At 43.2% G+C, this 21,200-nt stretch overlaps 1 protein-coding gene and 1 long non-coding RNA gene across 2 annotated transcripts; one reads left to right on the forward strand and one right to left on the reverse strand.

The window, feature by feature from the left end:
- Positions 1 to 10,932: 10,932 nt before the first annotated feature.
- LOC131720935 (uncharacterized) lies at positions 10,933 to 12,909 on the forward strand. Its single transcript, XR_009319774.1, has 3 exons — positions 10,933 to 11,041; positions 12,006 to 12,080; positions 12,748 to 12,909. It is a non-coding gene; the product is annotated as an uncharacterized LOC131720935 (long non-coding RNA).
- Positions 12,910 to 17,199: 4,290 nt separating this feature from the next.
- Positions 17,200 to 20,704, reverse strand: LOC131720945 (uncharacterized). The gene is made up of 2 exons (XM_059013483.1): positions 19,474 to 20,704; positions 17,200 to 19,375 (listed from the first exon to the last, which is right to left on the reverse strand). The coding sequence occupies exons 1-2, from the start codon at positions 20,078 to 20,080 to the stop codon at positions 18,462 to 18,464; spliced, it is 1,521 nt and encodes a 506-aa protein (XP_058869466.1). The 5' UTR covers positions 20,081 to 20,704; the 3' UTR covers positions 17,200 to 18,461.
- Between the last annotated feature and the right edge of the window lie 496 nt (positions 20,705 to 21,200).

Below are 21,200 nucleotides of genomic sequence, written 5' to 3' on the forward strand. Positions count from 1 at the left end.
ACACACACTGAGACACACACACACACACTGAAACACACACACACTGAGACACACACACACTGAGACACATACACTGAGAGAGACAAACACACACTGAGACACACACACACACACACACACTGAAACACACACACACTGAGACACACACACTGAGACACACACACACACACTGAGACACACACACTGAAACACACACACACTGAGACAAACACACTGAGACACACACAAACACACACTGAGACACACACACACACACTGAAACACACACACACTGAGACACACACACTGAGACACACAAACACACACTGAGACACACACACACACACACACACACTGAAACACACACACACTGAGACACACACACTGAGACACACACACACACTGAGACGCACACACTGAGACACACACACTGAGACACACACACACACAAACACACACACACTGAAACACACACACTGAGACACACACACAGACACACACTGAGACACACACACACACACACTGAAACACACACACTGAGACACACACACTGAGACACACACAAACACACACACACTGAAACACACACACTGAGACACACACACAGACACACACTGAGACACACACACACACTGAGACACACACACACACTGAGACACACACACTGAGAGACACACACAGACACACACTGAGACACACACACACACACTAAGACACACACACACACACTGAGACATGCACACATACACTGAGACACACACACACACTGAAACACACACACACACTGAGACACCCACACATACTGAGACACACACACTGAGACACACACACACACTAAGACACACACACACACACTGAGACACGCACACATACACTGAGACACACACACTGAAACACACACACAGAAACACACACACTGAGACACACACACACTGAGACACACACATAGACACACACACTGAAACACACACACTGAGACACACACACACACTGAGAGACACACACACACTGATACACACAAACACATAGACACACACACATACACTGAAACACACACTGAGACACACACACAGACACACACTGAGACACACACTGAGACACACACACACTGAGAAACACACACAGAAACAAAGACACAGACAGACACACACAGACTAAAACACGCACACACACAGACACACACACTGAGACACACACACACTGAGAGAGACACATACACACTGAGACACACACACACTGACACACACTGAGACACACACACACAGAGAGATACACACAGACACACACATACACTGAAACACACACAGACGCAAACACACTGAGACACACACACACACTGAGTCACACACACTGAGACACACACACAAACACACACTGAGACACACACACACACACACACTGAAACACACACACTGAGACACACACACACACACACACTGAGACACACACACTGAGACACACACACACACACACAAACACACACACACACACTGTAACACACACACTGAGACACACACACAGACACACACTGAGACACACACACACACACACACTGAAACACACACACACACTGAGACACACACACTGAGACACACACACTGAGACACACACACAGACACACACTGAGACACACACACACTGAGACACACACACACTGAGACACACACACTGAGAGACACACACACACACACTAAGACACACACACACACACTGAGACACGCACACATACACTGAGACACACACACTGAAACACACACACAGAAACACACACACTGAGACACACACACACTGAGACACACATAGACACACACACTGAAACACACACACTGAGACACACATACACACTGAGACACACACACACAATGACACACACTGAGAAACACACACACACAGATACACACAGACACACACATACACTGAAACACACAGACACAAACACACACTGAGACACACACACACTGAGTCACACACACTGAGACACACACACAAACACACACTGAGACACACACACACTGAGGCACACACACTGAGGCACACACACTGAGAAACACACACAGACACACACACTGAAACACACACACTGAGAGAGACACACACAGACACACACACACTGAAACACACACACTGAGACACACACACATACACACTGAGACACACACACACACTGACACACACACACACACTGAGGCACACACACACTGAGAAACACACACAGAAACACACACACACAGACAAACACAAACACACAGACTAAAACACGCACACACACTCTGAGACACACACACACACTGAGACACACACACACACACTGAGACATACACACTGACACACAAACACACACTGAGACACATACACAGACACCCACTGAAACACACACATACTGAGACACAGACACACTGAGATACAAACACATACACTACCGGTCAAAAGTTTTAGAACACCTCCATTTTTCCAGTTTTTGTTGAAATTTACGCAGTTTAATGTCTCAGTGTACTCTGAAATTAAAGCATAGAACAAATAAACAATTGGAGATAAAAAAGAAATCATGGAATCGTTTTGTTTAACAAAATTTTATCTAAATTTTTGACTCATCAAAGTAGCCACCTTTTGCAGATATAACAGCCGAACACACTCGTGGCATTCTTTCTACAATGGAAATCAAATATTGTTTGGAAAGTTCTTCCCAACACTGTTGCAGAAGTTCCCACAAATGTGTTGCACTTGTAGGTTGCTTTGCTTTCACCCTTCTGTCAAGTTCATCCCAAAACAGCTCGATGGGGTTTAAGTCTGGATACTCTGCTGGCCATTCCATGATTTGAAGCCTACCGTCTTGTTCTTTTCTTCTAAGGTAGTTCTGACATAGCCTGGAGGTATGTTTTGGGTCATTATCTTGCTGTAGGATGAACCCCTGACCAACTAGGCGTATACCAGAGGGTATTGCATGGCGCTGCAAAATGCTGTGGTAGTAGTTTTGGTTCAGGGTGCCACTCACTCTGTGCAAGTCGCCGACTCTGGATCCAGCAAACGAGCCCCAGACCATCACGCTTCCTCCTCCATGTTTGACAGTTGGTGTCACACACCGAGGAACCATCCTTTCGCCTACTCGACGGCGTACAAAAACCCTGCGTGATGAACCGAAGATTTCAAATTTTGATTCATCGGTCCATAAGACCTTCTTCCAGTCTTCAGTAGTCCACTGGCGGTGCTTCATGGCCCAGGCAAGCCTCTTTTTCTTATTTTGCCATCTTAGCAATGGCTTTCTTACTGCCACTCGACCTGTCAAACCTGCAGCTCAAAGTCTTCTCCTCACAGTTGAAACTGAGACTTGCTTACTTCGACCAGTGTTAAGCTGTGCTTGAAGCTGTTGTCCTGTGAGCCGCCTATCACGCAAGCTGTTGACTCTCAGAAACTTGTCGTCTGATTCTGTTTGTTCCCTGAGAATGGCCTTTTTGTATAACTCTGAAATGTACATTATTTTTCACTAGAACACACACACTGAGACACAAACAGAGACACACACATACAGACACACACACAGACACTGAGACACAAACACACTGAGACAGACACACACACACAGAGACACTGAGACACACACACACACAGACACTGAGACACACACACTGAGTAACACACACAGAGACACACACATACACTGAGACACACGCACACTAAAACACACACACTGAGACACACACAGACACACTGAGACCTACACGCTTGCTCATCCTTCTCTAGGTGTGGGTGGGAGGTGGGGGTGGGGGGTACTCCAGGACCAGGGTTGAGCTCATCCTTCACTAGCACAGTGCCTGAGGCAAATGCAAAAACTACACTGCTCTGCCTCGCCTGCACGAACAAATATTATTAAAACACCAGCCTGGAGCTGCTAGCGAAGTGTTATTTATTCGCACCTATCGGCACCTCCCCTATAAAAATATACCATGGTACTTGTTCCAGTGGATTCTGGAACAAGGCACGTTATAATGTTATCAGTGTGAAAGTACAATGGTGTACTGAATAATATATGTATTGTATATGTATACCTATCCTATTTAGACCATCAATGTACTGTACTGTGTTATGGTCCTATAATACTGTATCACCATAGTACAGCATTGTATTTTTTTATTTCTAAAAAGTATCATGGTATCTAATTGCAACACCATACTGCAGTGCTATGTCTAGTGCTATGGTATAGTGTAGCTGTATACCATTGTGTTATTATGGTTGTACTGCATTATAGTACCATAATAGGTCATAGTCCATTGGTGGTATAGGTTGTATACATATATTATACAGCACCATTGAACTTTAACACTGTTACCATCATACCTTGTTCCAAAATCCAGTGGCACAGGAACCTTGGAACATTTATATAGGGTCTTGTTGAAAAGCAGCAATTTTTGTAGCAACAACCTGTCAGTTAGTTAGTTAACTGGCATAATAATGATTTGATAAACACATCAGAAACATTTATTAACACAGCTGCTCACTCAGGGCCTAGTATTGCTGTTTGACAGATACTACCCTTTATTAAGAGACCTGCACTCAAGGAACAGGCAAATTGTAGCCTGTGTGTCCAGCATCTGGTTGCTCAATAGCAGCCTCTTCTCAACACAAAGCCCCCCCAATACATTTTCTATTTCTCTCCAACATGCCTTCCTGTAATTATGTGTGTCTAAAATACACTGTAAAGACTGGGCAGCAGTGTGGAGTAGTGGTTAGGGCTCTGGACTCTTGACCGGAGGGTTGTGGGTTCAATCCCCACTGGGGGACACTGCTGTTGTACCCTTGAGAAAGGTACTTTACCTAGATTGCTCCAGTAAAAACCCAACTGTATAAATGGTAATTGTATGTAAAATAATGTGATATCTGTATAATGTATAACGTGATATCTTGTAACAATTGTAAGTCGCCCTGGATAAGGGCATCTGCTAAGAAATTAATAATAACTATAAGATGGATTATGAACAAAAGGAAGTACTGGAATTGAATTACAGTCATTTAGTTACTAATGCATTAACAAAGAAATCATTTTGTGAAAGCAGCAATGAATATGCCCATTTCTCCATTCCATTTCAAAATGTTCAGTATCTGCGTCTCTCCAACACCACATTTTTCAGTCATTTTCTGTCTTTCCAAGTTCAGTAACTTTAATTCTCTCATCAATGGTCAGATCCTTTCGTTTCTCCATGTTTTCTCTATTCCTTTACAAGAGAGCAACAGATAAAAGCCGATTAAAATGGTTGCGAGTCCATTGCTGGGCACGAAAATTGAGGTCATTGGTCGTGTTAGACAGGTGGTCTCTTAATACAGGTAAATAAAAGCAGAAATATCATTGTGTGGCACGAGGACGGGGTGCCTCGCAAGCCTTTATAGCCCCAACCTAAAAATGGCTAATGTCACTCATTGTAACTAATGAAGTCTGCCAATTTATGCCACCCAGTGCTTTACAGGGCACTAGGACCATAGATAAGATTAGATAAAATGTTAAAACTTTATCCCCTTCTAACCACAGGTTCACATTCTGACTAGCTTAAAGCAGTTTGCATTGCCAAACCAAACCAAGCAAGAGGGCAAGAGACAGCTTTTAAAAGTACTTACAGCAATGGGTTTATTGCACGAAACAGTAGAACATAAAGGGTAGAAAGACTCCACCACTTGGCTAGGAGCCAAAGTAACAAAGAAAATGATAAACGGGGCTCCCTCTGTTGGCTCGGAGCCAAAGTAGCAAAAAAACAAAAATACACCACAAAAAATATAATAAGCATCCAACAAAAAATCTAATGTTCAATCAAAAACACAGGGGTAAAGTGCAATTCATGTGCAAACGCATATCCAGCGTCCTCCCGTGGCAGACAGTCCGGCACCGGATAACCGAACATCTCCCCGATTGGAATCACAACTAAAGAAAATAAACAACAAAACACACAGGAATCAAACACAAATCCAAACCATAATTCTCGCTACAGTCGCTCCCACCCTATACTCCAGCTCCCCCTCCCTCACCTTCTATAGTTCGTGGGCTTGCTATAAAAACAGTGCAATAATGGCTATCTTTAATTTACATAAACAGATGAAGAAATGGAATCCAATTAAGGCCAGACACAAAATACCAAAAACAGTAAAATACGCATCCAACGACAAACAACAAGACAAGGCTAAAAGTACGGGATTTTTCTTCCTCAAAAAAACGAAACTAGATTAGAATAGCACTTATCTCAGGTACACAATTCAATGTTAATTACATCAGTTCGGGGTTACTAAATGAATCGAAAGCTGCAGCATGCAAAGGAACAAACGTGTATGAAAAATAAAATAAAAATAAAAAAGAGAAAACAACACATATTTAAATGCACACGTGGGTACATAATCCTGACACTAAATGAGAAATGCTGCAGCCCCATTCGTCACCCCGTGTGACAATTGGGATGAACTTAAAGTGTTCACATGAGCAGGTGGTCTTTAAATAAAGGTGAAGTGCCCCTTATTCAAGTTTACCATGGCAATACCCTTGTAAACTGTGGTAATAACACAGCATACCAGAGGAAATCATTGTAAATCACAGTCATTCAGAATAAACCATGGTGAACGTGAATAAGGGTCACAGAATCAGGTTTGAATCCTTGGATATGAGGGTTAAAACAAACAACTTTTTCCTCTGGTAATAATTACAGTTTGATTATTTTTAACATAAAAAATGCAATTCTTGATATCAGAATATTACAGAACGACGACAGTCACATTAGAGACAGGAAAGGTGATTACGAACACAAAAGAAAGTAAAAAAAAACATGAAAAAGAAATAAATACAAAGTGTGAAATTAACCAGCAATGCAAAATAAATGTGCAAACAAATATCAAGAAGTCAGATAAAGCAAACGTGACTATTCCCTGTGTCTGGATCGTCTACAGTGTGTCACACAGTGGTAGGGCTGCACTTTGTTGTAGAGATACAGTGTAAAATACAGCAGAAATAATTTACACTAACTGAAACACGGGGTGTATAAAGAGGAGATATACTGAACCAGCAGAAAATAAAGTTAAACAACAAGGACGCTAGCTCTGTAAACAAACAATAAAGCAAATAGGTACAGTAAATAAAAAGAAGAGGATCAGTAATACAAATCAAATAAATAAACAGCAATCAAAATAATGAGAAGAAACAATAATCGACGCTCAGGTCCTAGAAGACAAGAAACACAAAGAGTGAGACAGAACGGCATTTCAAACTGGAACCTAAATTGAAATAAATGAAAGTTTAAATGAACCATCCTTAGCTACAATGAATAATGGTGCTTAAATACCCGCATGCGCATCAAACAATTGGATTATATTAAGAATAAATTGCAGCCAGTCACTATTTTCTGTTTATTAATATTCAATCGTCAATATTATCATGCAAATACAATCAAAGCATCATCCCGTTGCTCTATTGATAAATTAATAGAATCGTACATTTAGACATAAACCCATTTAAAAACATCTTCATAAATAACCAGGGCCATGGTGAACCGGTTTACCTGATCAGTTTGTAGTTAAGAACGACCCCGGAAGACAGAAACAGATTCGGCATTCACCATTCCCCAGACTAGCTACCACATCCATTTTATATAAGAACATAAGATCATAAGAAAGTTTACAAACGAGAGGAGGCCATTCAGCCCATCTTGCTCGTTTGGTTATTAGTAGCTTATTGATCCCAGAATCTCATCAAGCAGCTTCTTGAAGGATCCCAGGGTGTCAGCTTCATCAACATTACTGGGGAGTTGGTTCCAGACCCTCACAATTCTCTGTGTAAAAAAGTGCCTCCTATTTTCTGTTCTGAATGCTCCTTTGTCTAATCTCCATTTGTGACCCCTGGTCCTTGTTTCTTTTTTCAGGTCGAAAAAGTCCCCTGGGTCGACATTGTCTATACCTTTTAGGATTTTGAATGCTTGAATCAGATCACCACGTAGTCTTCTTTGTTCAAGACTGAATAGATTCAAATCTTTTAGCCTGTCTGCATACCATATGCCTTTTAAACCCGGGATAATTCTGGTCACTCTTCTTTGCACTATTTCTAGAGCAGCAATATCCTTTTTGTAGCGAGGTGACCAGAACTGAACACAATATTCAAGATGAGGTCTTACTAATGCATTGTACAGTTTTAACATTGATTTAAATTCAACGCTTTTCACAATATATCCAAGCATCTTGTTGGCCTTTTTTATAGCTTCCCCACATTGAGTAAATGAAGACATTTCTGAGTCAACATAAACTCCTAGGTCTTTTTCATAGATTCCTAATTCAATTTCAGTATCACCCATATGATATTTATAATGCACATTTGTATTGCCTGCATGCAGTACCTTACACTTTTCTCTATTAAATGTCATTTGCCATGTGTCTGCCCAGTTCTGAATCTTGTCTAGATCATTTTCAATGACCTTTGCTGCTGCAACAGTGTTTGCCACTTTTTTGTGTCATCTGCAAATTTAACAAGTTTGCTTACTATACCAGAATCCAAGTCATTAATGTAGATTAGGAATAGCAGAGGACCTAATACTGATCCCTGTGGTACTCCACTGGTTACCTCACTCCATTTTGAGGTTTATCCTCTAATTAGTATTTTGTTTTCTACATGTTAACCACTCCCCAATCCATGTGCATGCATTTCCTTGAATCCCTACTGCGTTCAGTTTGAGAATTAATCTTTTATGCAGGACTTTGTCAAAAGCTTTCTGGAAATCTAAATAAACCATGTCATATGCTTTGCAATTATCCATTATCGATGTTGCATCCTCAAATAGGGGTTCCTAGTATCTCCCTTTTACATAGTCCTAGTGTCCCACATGCTACATTCCACCCCCGCTAAATGAATCAATGCCCCATCAATTACCTCAAGGAAACTTGCCAAGTGCGAAAACAAGCATAAGGGACATTGCTACAGTTACTGGACAAACCTGGACACAGGAAGATCTGTAACCTGAATTTTTACCTCCGCCCCTACCTGCTGGCCGTGAGACATTGCAGCTTGTGGAAGATGATGAGGGTTGGGATGGTAGCCTGCTGTGGTCTCCTTTGTCCGTCTAGTTGGCTCATTCAATACAGGGAACTCCTCAACGTCAGGAACAAGCATCATCCTCTCTGCTGGGTTATCTTGTGGGTCAAGTGGCATCCACTGCACATCTAAAATAATGGCGTCTTCATCAGAATCACAATCCTCCATGCTAAAATAATCAAAGGGAATACCTGGATCTAAGACCTCATTCTCCTCTTCCCCGGGTAGTGAGCAGTGTGTTGGACACAGCTCAGCTCAGTCCAATGGACTTGCTTCACTGGCCAAGCGACCTCTACTGGAGCAATCGAATACACAGGTCCCTGGTCAGTGGGACATCGTACAACTCGGTAAAGGGTAGGGTTCCAGGTCCTGGATTTTATTAGGTCCTCTTCTCCAATGATCTTTCTGGTAAACAAGCTGGCCCTCCTAAAGCACAATCCCTCACCTTGTTGTTATGAGCCTCCCCCCCTCTGCTGAGCTGTTGTTTCCATATGGTGTTTAGCACTTTGATACACAGATCTTCAGATTTTCCTGTTGTTCTGCCATCAAGTCTGTACCTCTGCCCCCTGCTGGCCTCTGGCCACATCCTCCAAACAAGAAGTCCATCCACGGTTAATTGAGGTTCTCTGCCAAACATTAAAACACAGGGAGACTGGCCAGTAGACTGATGTGGTGTGGTATTATATGCAAAGAGTACCTGTGGTAAACACTCTGTCCAGCATTGTTTCTTCTCAGAGGGGAGGGTGCGCAAAAGGTCATGTAAGGTCCCGTTGAAGCGTTCGCATTGACCGTTACCTTGCGGCCAATATGGAGTTGTCCTAGTCTTGTGAATGCTGTGCAGTTGGCACAGTTGTCGAATGAGTTCTCCTTCAAAACATCTGCCTTGATCAGAGTGGATCTGTTGTGGGACCCCAGTGGTAGAGAATTCCATCTTCCTCCAAAATCCTATCCCCCTGACGGAATAACTCCAGCACATCCCCGGACAGCTTTGATTAGGCAAATTGTTAGTTGAATTGAGTGTTAATAAATTGAGTTGAAAAAAAGTAATGCAGACACAGGGGGGTCCCCAGGACCAGGATTGAGAACCACTGTTCTAAGGTATATATAAGGCTGTTTCAGAGAACTTTTGAATCCTCAGCAACTCACTGACCTGCCCAGTGGTGGTTACTTATGTTGTCTAAAGTGAACCCACCTGTTAAGCAGTGTGTGCTGGAAAGCCTGGTCAAAACATGGGTGAAGTAAGAGCGCCGTGGCGGTCTTACCTGACAGAGAGAGGTAGCAGGGTTGTGCTAGAGCAGCAGTGTGAGGTAGTGGTTAGGGGGCTCTGGACTCTTGACCCGGAGGAGGGTCGTGGGTTCAGCTCTTACTTTCACTAAAAGCATAGTTTTTTGTATATAATAATATACTATTGTGGATATCAAGAATTGTATTTTTATATAAAAAAAATGAATACTGATAATTCTTGATATTCAGAATTACATTTTTGATATTAACAACAAAAATTGCTGATATTAAGAATTGCATTATTGATATGAGAAATTCAGGAAATTCATTTTCTCAAGATGACAGAAATGTCCTGAAGTAGACCACTTTAATACTCATACACTCCGGGGCCCATGGCTATTAAAGTGCTCTAACTACAGTTTTGCAGTTTTTGAGATACGTGTATTTTTTCTCATCAATACATTCTAATACAGGACAGTAATCTGATTTCTGACCCCAGACAAGTCTGTAACAAACATCTTTCAACTTCAGAAATATATTACAGTGATGTTTATCTAATGAAGTCAGCTGTCAATGTGATGCCACGTTGCAGCTATTTTGTTTAATGTTTTTTATTTATTCAAATTCAAGCCTGTTATGTAAGTGGCAGTGCCAGCAGCCCCTCCAGTGCTGTGCTCTGGTATAAATATGTCTGCTTCTCCACTGCAACTCTACAGACCTGCCTCGACAGCTCCACACCAGCAGACACCATGAAGACTCTCCTGCTCGTTTTCTCCCTGGCTCTCCTCTGCGGTTGTGAGTATTTTATTTCTTAGCAGACAATATCATGTTATTTTTTACATACAATTACCCATTTATACCTAGTACAACCCTGCTGCCTCTCTCTGTTCACTGCTCTCTCTCTCTCAGAGTATCACTGTGATCGGAGCTGTTTCTATAGGCTAGCTCTGTCATGCAGGTTTCTGATGGCAATGCAGATCTTTATCAAGGTCAATGCTTTTGTTTCCGAAGAGTTGTGGCTCACAAATAATTTGGGCTGATTGGTGATATTCACCTGGAGTTCTGCTATTTGTCCACTTTGTAAAAATATAATTAGGGCTTCTGGTTTGGGGTTTTTATTTTTGTCACCCTGTGAAGTCCTTTTAAACATGTTTTAAGCCAATTTGCTTTCTTTCTTTCTTTCTTTCTTTCTTTTTTTCTTTCTTTCTTTCTTTCTTTCTTTCTTTCTTTCTCAAACTCTAATTACTAAAGGAAGTTGTTTGTTTTTACTCTCATATATATCTTGATTGAGTTCATAAACAAGCTTCCCTGTGCGCTTATTCCACCTGATTGTGAGCCTGCATTTCATTCTGGCTTTAGTCTAATCATTGCTGAATTCCGCTTATTATCTTCCACACTTAGTTTCTAGGAGTAGTGCTACTAGTTTGTTTTCTCCTGCTAATTTAACCATGCTTCTCTGTATCTGGCACGCAGGCTTAGCAAATCTTCTTCACTTTTAATTGTTGTTGTTTTCTCTCCTTTTATTACTTATTATTATAATTCAGTTATATTATGATATTTTATTGTATATTTTTCTATTGTATTGAATAGTTTTATTGTTAAGCGCTTTGTGAGGGTGGCTCTCCTTGAAAGATGTTATATAAAATAAAGTTTGATTGATTGATTGTACCTGAATTATTCATTTGTAAATACAAATGTCAGCACATGTAATTTACAGAATTCTGAGCCCAGTGCTGATTCTCAACATTGTGTTTTTCAGATGCAGAGACACTTGTGTGTCATGTTATTGGTGGAGGTACCATTACATGTCGTGAAGGTCTTGATGTTTGTTTCAGTAAGTCTTTTAAAACAAAGCTTATGTGTTGAAATGGGGGTCACTGTGTCCCAATCGTCCCGTAACATTTATATTATCATATGAGAAAAGGGTAAGAGGGGGAAGCCAGTTTATTTTATTCCAAGCCACTGGTGTCAGACTCCATTCCTGTAGGTCGGTACTGCAGTGTCTGCTGGTTTTCATTCCAACTTCTGCTCTCAATTACTTAATAATATTTTGGGACATAGATTAGGGGTTCAGTGTATCTATCTAATTAAATAATTAGAACAAAGAAGTTATTGAGGAGGACTTGCGTGGAATGAAAACTAGCAGACACTGCACTGCAGGACCAGAGTCTGACTGAGAGAGTGAGAGCACAGTCATTCCCAAACCTGTCCCGGAGTGCCCTCCCCGTAACCCCCCCCCCACTGGTTTTTATTCCAACTGAGCTGCTCTCAATTGAATATTCCAAATTGGGAGAAAACAGGGGTAAAAATAATTGCTGATTCCAAATAAAAAAATATTACAATGAAGTAGCCCACAAGACTTCAGCTTCAGAGAGCGAGACACTCAGTGAGTTACTCAGGCAGAGCTAGAAATGTTTCCATCAAACTGCAAATGAAAGAATTCATGCTTCCTATTTTTTGTCCTTAAAGAACTAATTTTTTTAACTGTTTTTATTTTTCAGAAAAAACTGCTACTATTACAGGTGACGTGATTACGTTTAGAGGATGCATGTTTTCAAAACGTTGTTATGCTGAGCAGAACTGTTGCAAAACCGACAAATGCAATGCATAATTATCATGCTTCCAAATGCATCCTTGAAGGAAATAAAATCTAAAGCATCTTACCCTGTGTCTCTGGTCCTTCTTCTCTGTATGGATAGATTGTATTTGCTTATTAGGAAGGCCTGTAATTTGATTGTTTATGGAAGCACTGAACTGCAAGATGAAAAAAAAAATAGTGGGATTATCTCATACGTACGTGATAATAACTGGTACTATATGATCTCGTACACATGTGATAATAACTGGTACTATATGATAACTATATGATCTCGTACACATGTGATAATAACTGGTACTATATGATAACTATATGATCTCGTACACATGTGATAATAACTGGTACTATATGATAACTATATGATCTCGTACACATGTGATAATAACTGGTACTATATGATAACTATATGATCTCGTACACATGTGATAATAACTGGTACTATATGATAACTATATGATCTTGTAGATACGTGATAATAACTTGTATGTACGAGAAAACTGTATGATCTTTCACATACGAGATAGCTTTCTTGAACATACGACATCACTGTGCACACGCCAGTTATCATCACGCACGTGCCAGTTATCATCGGATAAGCGCCAAATCTCTCACAGTGATTTGCGCTGCCTCTTCATGAAGGACAGGGTATAGTCTCTGGAGTGCGCTGGTTTCTGTCTCTTCATGAAGGACAGGGTATAGTCTCTGGAGGGTGCTGGTTTCTGTCTCTTCATGAAGGACAGGGTATAGTCTCTGGAGGGTGCTGGTTTGTGTCTCTTCATGAAGGACAGGGTATAGTCTCTGGAGGGTGCTGGTTTCTGTCTCTTCATGAAGGACAGGGTATAGTCTCTGGAGGGTGCTGGTTTCTCTGTCTTCATGAAGGACAGGGTATAGTCTCTGGAGGGCGCTGGTTTCTGTCTCTTCATGAAGGACAGGGTATAGTCTCTGGAGGGCGCTGGTTTCTGTCTCTTCATGAAGGACAGGGTATAGTCTCTGGAGGGTGCTGGTTTCTGTCTCTTCATGAAGGACAGGGTATAGTCTCTGGAGGGCACTGGTTTCTGTCTCTTCATGAAGGACAGGGTATAGTCTCTGGAGGGTGCTGGTTTCTGTCTCTTCATGAAGGACAGGGTATAGTCTCTGGAGGGTGCTGGTTTGTGTCTCTTCATGAAGGACAGGGTATAGTCTCTGGAGGGCGCTGGTTTCTGTCTCTTCATGAAGGACAGGGTACAGTCTCTGGAGGGCGCTGGTTTCTGTCTCTTCATGAAGGACAGGGTATAGTCTCTGGAGGGGACTGGTTTCTGTCTCTTCATGAAGGACAGGGTACAGTCTCTGATGAGCGCTGGTTTCTGTCTCTTCATGAAGGACAGGGTACAGTGTCTGGAGGCCGCTGGTTTCTGCCTCTTCATGAAGGACAGGGAACAGTGTCTGATGATCGCTGGTTTCTGTCTCTTCATGAAGGACAGTGTATAGTCTCTGGAGGGTGCTGGTTTCGGTCTCTTCATGAAGGACAGGGTACAGTGTCTGGAGGGCGCTGGTTTCTGTCTCTTCATGAAGGACAGGGTACAGTCTCTGGTGAGCGCTGGTTTCTGTCTCTCATGAAGGACAGGGTATAGTCTTTGGAGGGTGCAGGTTTCTGTCTCTTCATGAAGGACATTGTACAGTCTCTGGTGAGCGCTGGTTTCTGTCTCTTCATGAAGGACAGGGTACAGTGTCTGGAGGGCGCTGGTTTCTGTCTCTTCATGAAGGACAGGGTACAGTGTCTGGAGGGCGCTGGTTTCTGTCTCTTCATGAAGGACAGGGTACAGTGTCTGGAGGGCGCTGGTTTCGGTCTCTTCATGAAGGACAGGGTACAGTGTCTGGAGGGCGCTGGTTTCTGTCTCTTCATGAAGGACATTGTACAGTCTCTGGTGAGCGCTGGTTTCTGTCTTTCATGAAGGAGAGGGTACAGTGTCTGGAGGGCGCTGGTTTCTGCCTCTTCATCTGCACCTGGCTTTGAGCAGTGAGCTGTAGTTTGATGGCACTTGAGTTGATCTTCACTGTGGCCTGCAGCTCCTTCATCCTCTTTATCTTCTCGCTGTGGAAAGTGACGACCGGACCGGGGACCGGGGGGCGGGTGGGGGGGAGGAGGGGGAGGCCGGGCTGGTTGAGCCTGGTCTGGTTGCGACCCCGTCCTCCCCGCAGGACCCTGCAGCAGAGCGGCGGTGATTTTCTCGGGGGCCAATTGAATGTGCGGGGCCAGAGGGGGGTACTTGGGTTTGGATTCACCTGGGTGTGGGTTTTGTCTGCCTGGGGGTGTGTTTGACCGTGTCTGCCTGTGTGTTTGTGTGTGTGTGTGTATATGTGTGTGAGTGTGTCTGCCAGTGTGTGTGTGTGTGTGTGTGGTCTGTGTGTGTTTGTCTGCCTGGGTGTGTTTGTGTGTGTGTGTGTGTGTGTGTGTGTGGTCTGTGTGTGTTTGTCTGCCTGGGGGTGTGTGTGAGCATGTCTGCCTGTGTGTGTGTGTATATGTGTGTGTGTTTGTCTGCCTGTGTGTGTGTGTGTGTGGTCTGTGTGTGTTTGTCTGCCTGGTGGTGTGTGTGAGCATGTCTGCCTGTGTGTGTGTGTTTGTGTGTGTGTGTGTGTGTTTGACTGCCTGTGTGTGTGTGTCGACTGTGTGTGTGTGTGTGTGGTGTGTGTGTCTTTGTCTGCCTGGGTGTGTGTGTGTCTGCCAGGGTGTGTCTGTCTGGGTGTCTCTATGTGTGTGCGTGTCTCTCCCTAAGTGGGTGTGTGTCAGCCTGGTGTGTGTGTGTCTGCCTGCCTGTGTGTGCGTAAGTGATAGAGTGTCACTGTGTGTGTGTCTGCCTGAGGGTGTGTGTGTGAGTGAGAAATTGTCACTGCGTGTGTTTGTGTGTTTATGTGTGTGGGTAAGAGAGTGTCACTGCGTGTGTGTGTGTGTGTGTGTGTGAGTGAGTGTCTCACTGTGTTTGTGTGTGTGTGTTTGTGAGTGAGAGGGAGTGTGTTTGTGTGTGTGTGTGTGAGTGAGTCTCACTGTGTGTGTGTGTGTGTGAGTGAGTGAGTGAGTCTCTCTGTGTGTGTGTGAGAGAGTGAGTCTCAATGTGTGTTTGTGAGAGAGTGAGTCTCACTGTGTGTGAGTCTCACTGTGTTTGTGTGTGTGTGTGTGAGTGAGAGGGAGTGTGTTTGTGTGTGTGTGTGTGAGTGAGTCTCACTGTGTGTGTGTGTGTGTGTGTGAGTGAGTCTCTCTGTGTGTGTGTGAGAGAGTGAGTCTCACTCTGTGTGAGTCTCACTGTGTGTGTGTGTTTCTGAATGAATCTTCACTGCGACCAGCAGCTCCTTCATCTCCTTCATCTTCTCGCTGTGGAAAGTGACGACCGGCCTGGGGACCGAGGGGCGGGTGGGGGGGAGGAGGGTGAGGGTGCGTCTGCCTGTGTGTGTGTGTCTGAGAAAGTCTCACTGTGTGTGTGTTTGTGTGTGTGGTTAAGAGAGTGTCACTGTGTGTGTGTGTGTGTGTGGGTAAGAGAGTGTCACTCTGTGTGTGTGTGTTTGTGTGTGTTGGTAAGAGAGTGTCACTGTGTGTGTGTGTGTGAGTGAGTCTCACTGTGTTTGTGTGTGTGTGTGAGTGAGTGAGTCTCACTGTGTGTGTGTCTTTCAAAATGAATCTTCACTGCGTCCAGCAGCTCCTTCATCTCCTTCATCTTCTCGCTCATCCTTCTCTAGGTGTGGGTGGGAGGTGGGGGTGGGGGGTACTCCAGGACCAGGGTTGAGCTCATCCTTCACTAGCACAGTGCCTGAGGCAAATGCAAAAACTAAACTGCTCTGCCTCGCCTGCACGAACAAATATTATTAAAATACCAGCCTGGAGCTGCTAGCGAAGTGTTATTCATTTGCACCTATCGGCACCTCCCCTATAAAAATATACCATGGTACTTGTTCCAGTGGATTCTGGAACAAGGCACGTTATAATGTTATCAGTGTGAAAGTACAATGGTGTACTGAATAATATATATTGTATATGTATACCTATCCTATTTAGACCATCAATGTACTGTACTGTGTTATGGTCCTATAATACTGTATCACCATAGTACAGCATTGTATTTTTTTATTTCTAAAAAGTATCATGGTATCTAATTGCAACACCATACTGCGGTGCTATGTCTAGTGCTATGGTATAATGTAGCTGTATACCATTGTGTTATTATGGTTGTACTGCATTATAGTACCATAATAGGTCATTGTCCATTGGTTGTATAGGTTGTATACATATATTATACAGCACCATTGAACTTTAACAATGTTACCATCATACCTTGTTCCAAAATCCAGTGGCACAGGAACCATGGTACATTTTTATAGGGTCTTGTCGAAAAGCAGCAATTTTTGTAGCAACAACCTGTCAGTTAGTTAGTTAACTGGCATAATAATGATTTGATAAATACATCAGAAACATTTATTAACACAGCTGCTCACTCAGGGCCTAGTATTGCTGTTTGACAGATACTACCCTTTATTAAGAGACCTGCACTCAAGGAACAGGCAAATTGACACACACACTGAGACACACACACACACACAAACACACACACACACACTGAAACACACACACAGACACACACACACACTGAGACACACACACACACAAACACACACACACTGAAACACACACACAGACACACACACACACTGAGACACACACACACTGAAACACACACACACACACAAACACACACACACTGAAACACACACACACACACTGAGACACACACACACACACACACACACTGAGACACACACACACAGAGACACACACACACACTGAGACACACACACACACAGACACACACTGAGACACACACACACACTGAGACACACACACACTGAGACACACACACTGAGACACACACACACTGAGACACACACACACTGAGACACACACACTGGGACACACTGAGACACACACACTTAGACACACACACTGAGACACACACACACACACAAACACACACACACTGAAACACACACACTGAGACACACTCACAGACAAACACTGAGACACACACACACACACACACTGAGACACACACACTGAGACACACACAAACACACACACACTGAAACACACACACTTAGACACACACACAGACACACACTGAGACACACACACACACTGAGACACACACACTGAGAGACACACACAGACACACACTGAGACACACACACACACTAAGACACACACACACACACTGAGACACGCACACATACACTGAGACACACACACTGAAACACACACACAGAAACACACACACTGAGACACACACACACTGAGACACACACATAGACACACACACTGAAACACACACACTGAGACACACACACACACTGAGAGACACACACACACACATTGACACACACACACTGATACACACAAACACATAGACACACACACATACACTGAAACACACACTGAGACACACACACTGAGAGACACACACTGAGACACACACACAAACACACATTGAGACACACACACACAGAGACACACTCTGAGACACACACACACTGAGACACACACACACACACTGAGAAACACACACAGAAACAAAGACACAGACAGACACACACAGACTAAAACACGCATACACACAGACATACACACACTGAGACACACACACACTGAGACACAACACACACACTGAAACACACACACATACTGAGACACACACACACACACTGAAACACACACACACAGAAACACACACACACACTGAGAGAGACACCCACAGACACACACACTGAAACACACACACTGAGACACACACACACACTGAGACACACACACACACTGACACACACACACACACTGAGACACACACACACACACACACAGATACACACAGACACACACATACACTGAAACACACACAGACACAAACACACTGAGACACACACACACACTGAGTCACACACACTGAGACACACACACAAACACACACTGAGACACACACACACTGAGGCACACACACTGAGGCACACACACTGAGAAACACACACAGAAACACACACAGAGACACACAGACTGAGACACACACAGACTGAGAGAGACACACACACAGACACACACACTGAAACACACACACTGAGAGAGACACAGACACAGACACACACACACTGAAACACACACACTGAGACACACACACATACACACTGAGACACACACACACACTGACACACACACACACACTGAGGCACACACACACTGAGAAACACACACAGACACACACACACTGAAACACACACTCTGAGACACACACACACACTGAGACACACAAACACACTGAGACACACACACACACTGAGACATACACACTGACACACAAACACACACTGAGACACATACACAGACACACACTGAAACACACACATACTGAGACACAGACACACTGAGATACAAACACATACACTACCGGTCAAAAGTTTTAGAACACCTCCATTTTTCCAGTTTTTGTTGAAATTTACGCAGTTCAATGTCTCAGTGTACTCTGAAATTAAAGCATAGAACAAATAAACAATTGGAGATAAAAAAAGAAATCATGGAATCGTTTGGTTTAACAAAATTTTATCTAAATTTTTGACTCACCAAAGTAGCCACCTTTTGCAGATATAACAGCCGAACACACTCGTGGCATTCTTTCTACAATGGAAATCAAATATTGTTTGGAAAGTTCTTCCCAACACTGTTGCAGAAGTTCCCACAAATGTGTTGCACTTGTAGGTTGCTTTGCTTTCACCCTTCTGTCCAGTTCATCCCAAAACAGCTCGATGGGGTTTAAGTCTGGATACTCTGCTGGCCATTCCATGATTTGAAGCCTACCGTCTTGTTCTTTTCTTCTAAGGTAGTTCTGACATAGCCTGGAGGTATGTTTTGGGTCATTATCTTGCTGTAGGATGAACCCCTGACCAACTAGGCGTATACCAGAGGGTATTGCATGGCGCCTCAAAATGCTGTGGTAGTAGTTTTGGTTCAGGGTGCCACTCACTCTGTGCAAGTCGCCGACTCTGGATCCAGCAAAAGAGCCCCAGACCATCACGCTTCCTCCTCCATGTTTGACAGTTGGTGTCACACACCGAGGAACCATCCTTTCACCTACTCGACGGCGTACAAAAACCCTGCGTGATGAACCGAAGATTTCAAATTTTGATTCATCGGTCCATAAGACCTTCTTCCAGTCTTCAGTAGTCTTCATGGCCCAGGCAAGCCTCTTTTTCTTATTTTGCCATCTTAGCAATGGCTTTCTTACTGCCACTCGACCTGTCAAACCTGCAGCTCAAAGTCTTCTCCTCACAGTTGAAACTGAGACTTGCTTACTTCGACCAGTGTTAAGCTGTGCTTGAAGCTGTTGTCCTGTGAGCCGCCTATCACCCAAGCTGTTGACTCTCAGAAACTTGTCGTCTGATTCTGTTTGTTCCCTGAGAATGGCCTTTTTGTATAACTCTGAAATGTACATTATTTTTCACTAAAACACACACACTGAGACACACACAGAGACACACACATACAGACACACACAGACAATGAGACACACACACACTGAGACAGACACACACACACAGAGACACTGAGACACACACACACACAGACACTGAGACACACACACTGAGTAACACACACAGAGACACACACATACACTGAGACACACACACACTAAAACACACACACTGAGACACACACAGACACACTGAGACCTACACGCTTGCTCATCCTTCTCTAGGCGTGGGTGGGAGGTGGGGGTGGGGGGTACCCCAGGACCAGGGTTGAGCTCATCCTTCACTAGCACAGTGCCTGAGGCAAATGCAAAAACTAAACTGCTCTGCCTCGCCTGCACGAACAATTATTATTAAAATACCAGCCTGGAGCTGCTAGCGAAGTGTTATTCATTTGCACCTATCGGCACCTCCCCTATAAAAATATACCATGGTACTTGTTCCAGTGGATTCTGGAACAAGGCACGTTATAATGTTATCAGTGTGAAAGTACAATGGTGTACTGAATAATATATATTGTATATGTATACCTATCCTATTTAGACCATCAATGTACTGTACTGTGTTATGGTCCTATAATACTGTATCACCATAGTACAGCATTGTATTTTTTTATTTCTAAAAAGTATCATGGTATCTAATTGCAACACCATACTGCGGTGCTATGTCTAGTGCTATGGTATAGTGTAGCTGTATACCATTGTGTTATTATGGTTGTACTGCATTATAGTACCATAATAGGTCATTGTCCATTGGTGGTATAGGTTGTATACATATATTATACAGCACCATTGAACTTTAACACTGTTACCATCATACCTT

Source organism: Acipenser ruthenus, chromosome 45, assembly GCF_902713425.1.
Source record: "Acipenser ruthenus chromosome 45, fAciRut3.2 maternal haplotype, whole genome shotgun sequence".
Classification (NCBI taxonomy): Eukaryota; Metazoa; Chordata; class Actinopteri; order Acipenseriformes; family Acipenseridae; genus Acipenser; species Acipenser ruthenus.